The sequence below is a fragment of the Saprolegnia parasitica genome, assembly GCF_000151545.1.
Source record: "Saprolegnia parasitica CBS 223.65 unplaced genomic scaffold supercont2.157, whole genome shotgun sequence".
Lineage (NCBI taxonomy): Eukaryota > Oomycota > Saprolegniomycetes > Saprolegniales > Saprolegniaceae > Saprolegnia > Saprolegnia parasitica.
In genome coordinates this window covers 1-5,511 of record NW_012156551.1, presented here as the reverse complement: position 1 = coordinate 5,511, position 5,511 = coordinate 1, and the positions used below count along the sequence as shown (strand labels likewise).

General features: G+C 59.0%; 2 protein-coding genes and 1 non-coding gene across 3 annotated transcripts; 1 reads left to right on the top strand and 2 right to left on the bottom strand.

Moving 5' to 3' along the window:
• Window positions 1-1,024: 1,024 nt before the first annotated feature.
• On the bottom strand, window positions 1,025-1,096 carry SPRG_30193. The gene has a single exon. It is a non-coding gene; the product is annotated as a tRNA-Ala (tRNA).
• A 516-nt stretch (window positions 1,097-1,612) lies between these two features.
• On the top strand, window positions 1,613-3,865 carry SPRG_15179 (serine/threonine protein kinase; the record flags this gene model as incomplete). The annotated part of the gene is made up of 4 exons (XM_012354340.1): window positions 1,613-2,180; window positions 2,228-2,405; window positions 2,453-3,259; window positions 3,311-3,865. The coding sequence occupies 4 exons, from the start codon at window positions 1,613-1,615 to the stop codon at window positions 3,777-3,779; spliced, it is 2,022 nt and encodes a 673-aa protein (XP_012209730.1). The 3' UTR covers window positions 3,780-3,865.
• A 167-nt stretch (window positions 3,866-4,032) lies between these two features.
• On the bottom strand, window positions 4,033-5,504 carry SPRG_15178 (hypothetical protein). Its single transcript, XM_012354339.1, has one exon. The coding sequence runs from the start codon at window positions 5,499-5,501 to the stop codon at window positions 4,116-4,118; it is 1,386 nt and encodes a 461-aa protein (XP_012209729.1). The 5' UTR covers window positions 5,502-5,504; the 3' UTR covers window positions 4,033-4,115.
• Window positions 5,505-5,511: the final 7 nt, after the last annotated feature.

Below are 5,511 nucleotides of genomic sequence, written 5' to 3'. Positions count from 1 at the left end.
CCGCACGGTCGTCGAGCCATCGGGGAACTCGTACCAGATGACCACGTGGAGCGACCGAGTCGAGCGTACAGCGCTTCACGCAGTCGCCAAGGGCCTCTACGCCATCCATTTTCAAGCCGACGGCGCTGCGATTCTGGACACGCCAGGCACCAACATGGTGTACCTGCAGTCGCCCTCGACGTTTGGGGCGCTCCGATCGCAGCCTTTTGAAGAGCACGTGCTCGTGTGTCAATGGGCCATCGATGACGCGCGCTACGTCGTGTGTGCGCAGAGCATTCTGAGCGACGCGCTGCACCAGCCACGCCTTCTGGCGCAAAACTGGACAAGCTGGACGATCGCCGACCGCGTGGACGCGCACGCGACCCGTGTCGTGCGGTGTCTGATCATGGGAGGCTTGCGCACCGGCGACGGCGCGCCGGTGCCGTTTGCGCTCGAAGAGCCAGAAATTGCGAATGTCCACCCGAGCCAGCAGTGGACCTCGCTCGTGCAAGCAAGAGTGGCCTACGCGCAGCACCTCGAGACGCATTTAGATGAGCTTCTCCAGCGCGCGTTGGCTCGCAGCGGCTAATAGCATACACATGGAAGTAACAGCGCTATTTATTTCAAACGGTTGGAGTGTGCTCGATCGACCGGTGGTGTTGCCGTCGAAAGCGGGTCGTGGCTGAAACACAAATCTGCTGTGTCGTCGATTCTCGCGCGTTGCGAGTCTACCATCTTCAATTGTACGACTTCGATTGTGATGTTTGCAGCGTCTTGTTGACCGCTCGCCTTGACAACGTGGTCTTAGATCATCGCATGGCTAGCCCAGGAGCGTTGTTTGTAGCGAAGGACAACACGCAGATATGCAGCCCGCTCTTGAACGAGACCCGACAATTGCGGGGGGAAAAACCCTGCTCAGCTACAATTTGATAGCTTTAAACGCCAAAAACATAGCAACACTGTAGCACACCATCTCTTTACGACCCTTTCCTGCAGCTTTCATCAAAGCACCGTCGTTTTTTAACCTGAGCGCTGGCCAAAAATGTGGAGGAACCGGGGGTCGAACCCGGGGCCTTCCGCATGCAAAGCGGACGCGCTACCACTGCGCTATACCCCCATATGGTGTTACAGTAACTTTTTAAAGTATTAATAGTTTAAAGTGTTTTCGAGCGTAAAAGTAGGACGGTTTCGCACTTGACGCCCTGCAATTTGCAGTGTGGACATTGTCTCCTATGCTTTACAATATTAAAAAATAGAAAACGAAGATAGAGTGTGGAGAGATACGCGGTTGACGATGGAGTACAATGTCGAGAGAGGCTGGCGGATGGGATCAAATTTCGCACGAGGATGCTGATCGTGAACGGAATCCCGATTCCAGTGCACTGCGCGTTGGTATCCAAACTTCCTCATTCTGTTAAGCACAGTGCTCTTTCAATAGTCTACCGTCACAAGCCACGGTGTGCGATGATGGCGTGTGTCCCAACGATACGAGCAAGCCACCCACTTAAGATACGCCGTGACGTGGCAGCACGACGCGCTCCAGATATTCATCCAATCCTGTCGCATCAGGCGTTGTATTTTGGCCAATCCACGTCGAGAGGCAAATCCAGCTGCCTGACCGAGGAAAGAGCAAATGGGCGAGTCAGCTGTTGTCGTCTCGGTCGTGCGTGGCCGCGACCTCCGCGTCGTCCAGAAGCTTGGCGTGCAGGACCCGTACGTGGTGCTTCGGCTCGGAACATCGGCCCCGCGTCGGTCCGAGACCCATGACAACGGCGGGACAGCACCGATCTGGCACTGCACCGAGACGTTCACCGACGTCCCGTTGCCACTGCCCGTGCTGCAGATTGACATTATGAACAACAATTGGATCCGCGACAAGCCCATCGGCATCTGCGACATCGACCTCAACGAAGTCTTTCGGCGGGCGAGCGTCGCCGAAGCGTGGTTTCCTGTCAAATTTGAAGGCGCGCGCTGCGGTGACTTGCACGTCAAGCTGCAGCGCCCGTCGTCGAGCCCTCGCACTCGCGCCACGTCGACGTCGTCGTCGTCGACCAACAACACGGTGCTCGGCTCGATCGCCAACGTGCACTCGGCCGTCGCGATCGCAGAGCTTCGCGATGAGAACGCGCGCCTTCGCAGCGAATTGGCACAGCTTCGCCGGCTCTTGCCGCAACAAACCTTTCTCCACGCACCAAGCTACAGTACAGCGACCCGATCGCGTCTCGCCTCCTAAGCTCTTAGATCGTAGTGGCTGACATCCCGATTGTTTCGAGTGCGAACGACCTCCAGCAGCTCCGGCCGATTGGCATGGGCGCCCACGGCACGGTCTATCACGGTCTCTACAAGAACGACGTCGTCGCGGTCAAGTGCCTCGATCAAGTCGAGGACCTCACCACGTTTCACCGCGAAGTCTCGGCCATGTTCAAGTACTACATCGTCTATGCCGTGCATCGTACCATGCAAACCTGGGTAGGCTGCAGTCGCAGCACACGGTGCAGCTGCTCGCGATGGCCGACCTCGACACCAACCAGCCCAAGATCGTCATGCCGTACATGGTCCACGGCGATCTGCGCACGCACCTCGACAAGCGCCGCGCCAACGAGCATACGGGGTGTACGCTGCCACATCAAGCGATTGCCGTCGCGGTCGCCGCCGCACTCGTGGACCTGCACAAGTGCAACGTCATCCACCGCGACCTCAAGCCCCAAAACGTCTTGTTGTCGACCGACAATCTTGTGCAGGTCGCCGACTTTGGTATTGCGCGCGAGAACGGACTGCGCTCCAAGACGGCCGAAGTGGGCACGCCCCTCTACATGGCGCCCGAAGCCTTCTCGACGAGCCACTATGGCACCGAAGTCGACGTCTACGCGCTCGGCGTTCTCCTGACCGAGCTCGACACGACCATGCGGCCGTACAGCGAAGATTGCGTGAACGAGTATGCGCTGTTCATGCAAGTATCCAACGGTCGCCGACCCCTCCTCTCGCTCACGTGTCCTCTCTGGTACTATGAGCTCGCGCACAAGTGCATGGCTGCAGATCCGATCGACCGCCCGACGGCCGCGCAGGTGCACAAGTGCCTCTCGCAGCACGCGAATGACCCGCACACGACGACCACCAGCGGTGTCCCGATCATTGCGGGAACCGACGTGACGTTCGTGAGGCGGCTCTCGCCGTCGACCGAGCTCGCGCTGTACGGCTCCGACCCGGTCGTGCTCCAGACGGTTGCTCCGACGCTGGCGGATGCACGGGCGTACGAACGCCATTTGGGCAATTTGTTCACGTACAATCATCTCCGATGCGATGCACAAGGACTCATTCTAGTGTTGTATAGCCTCGATGCGCAGCCACATCTGGTGCGGCTGGTTGGTGTCGTCGGCGGCGCCTCCTCCAAGCTCGTGCTCGAGTTTTTGGACGGCGGCGACCTATTGACGTACCTCGAGCAGCCCGAGCCCCGACGACGCGTGTCGAAACTCAACCTTGTGATCGGCATAACGCACGGCCTCCACGCGCTTCATGCGCAGGGCATGGTGCACGGGCACCTCGAAGCCAAGCACGTCTATTTAACAACGCGCGGTGATGTCAAGCTCGCGAGCTTCAAGTTCGGGCACACCGGCGCGTTCTCGGACGATATCTTTGCGTTGGGCAATCTTTTCGCCCGCGTGGACGCTGCGTACGCACAGCCGTCGGCCCATGACCCCGTGTTGGCGTTCATCATCCAGCGCTGTTGCGCCGACGAGCCATCGGTCCGACCGTCAACCACCGACCTTCTTGCGTGCCTCGCGTCGGCGTCCGTCGCCTAAACCATCAACTCTTGGTTCCTTATTGTCTAGTAGCCAAGTCGCCATATAGATATTCATGTTTCAATCAACTGTCTTCTCGTTTGCCGGCGACCATCTATGGTCCGAAGCCAGAGTGTTTGGTCGCTTTGTACCCCTACCCCTCTACAACCCTAGTTCTCGCCGCCTCGCGCGCCATGGTAGTGACCACCGACTCGTCGGCGAACTCTGCAAGTCGACGAAGAGTCCGCATGGACTCGGTTACACTGTACAGGCATGGGTATCATCGTCATCATAATCAACATTTTACAGGGTGTGCGACGCATACAAAGAGGGTCTTCTACTATCGTGTCCGTAGCGTCACCGCGGCGCGGCGACGGGGCTGCATACCGGGCTCGGCTCGGTGCTCATCGAATCGATGCGCGCAGTCGCGTTCTCGTACCGGATCTGCGCCAACGTTTGTTGAAACTTGAGCACGTCTTGCGCAAAGATGCGCTGGTGGTACACGTGCGTCTTGTGTTCAAATTGCCGAAACTGCACGACCGGGTCCGTCGAGAGCACTGTCGATGGGTCCTGGTCGAACGGGAGGTACTGGTCCTTCGTGCGGAGGCCGTTGGCGACCGAGACCTGCTTGATGATGACGCGGTCGTGCCCGAGGCGCTCGGCGATCGTCCAGTTGGTCCAGTTGCGCTGGATGCGGTCGAGCGGGTACTTTTCATCGTCCGTGATGCTGTGGGTGAAGACCACGTACCGGTTCTCGTCAAAGAACTGGCGCGCGAGGATGTTTTGAAAGTACGCGTTCTGCTGCGTCGCCCCGTACGGCGACTTCATGCGGAAGTACATAATGTTCGGGTCCGGCATGTCGAGGAGCCCGTCCGGCTTTTGAAAGTAGAGCCGTTGGAGCGTCTGCGTGACCTCGTCCAAGGTCGCATACTCGATGCGCTGGCGGGCCTTGATGAGGTGGTACGACGGATCGTTCTCGAGCGGAAAGACGTGGACTTCGCTGACTGGCGCCATGGACGCCGGGAGCCCGCAGTGCTGGATCATCGCGTCAATGTTGTGGTACAGCTGCTTGGTGATCCAGTCAAAGCCGAGCCGCCGCGAGCTCTCGTGGGCCATGAGCGACGAGTTGCGCCACGACTGCTTGAACGGGTCCGAAAACGTGGGCACGGCCATGGATTTGGCGACCCACGAGTTCATAATGCAGGCGATTTCCTTGTACTTGCGCAGTTTGCTGTGCAGCGACGACTGCTTCTCGGAGCTCGCGTCCTTCATCGTCTTGAAGATCGTCGCGACATCCTTCCACGGCAAGAGGTTCTTGCTCGTTGCAACGAGCGCGCTCACGTCGTCGTCGTCATTGGTATGAGGCGCTCTTTTCTTGCCCTCAATCTGCTTGAGCTGCGACTGCAAATCTTGAATCTGCTGCGAGAGCTGCATCGCCTCTTGCTTCTCCATCATGCGGAACCGCCGGTTGCGCTCGCGGTTGTATTGCTTCTTCTTGTCGTACGCGTCGGCCGACGACGTCTTGGCTGTCTTGGCAGGCGCACTGCGCTTGGACGCCGGGCTTGACACGGCGCTGCTCATCGACGTATTGTCGTCCGCCACGTACTCGAAGCGGCTGGTTGCGTCCGGCGCGGGCTCGGCGATCGGGATTGGCGGCGGCTCGGACACGGACGCGAGCCACTCGAGGTCGACGTCAAAGTCGCATCCGGGCGCGGCTACCTGGCCCATGTCCATGTCGATCATCTCGTCCGAG

Excerpts from the sequence above, each read along its gene's own strand:
- SPRG_15178 (XM_012354339.1), bottom strand. The coding sequence starts at position 5,501 with ATGATCGACATGGACATGGGCCAGGTAGCCGCGCCCGGATGCGACTTT.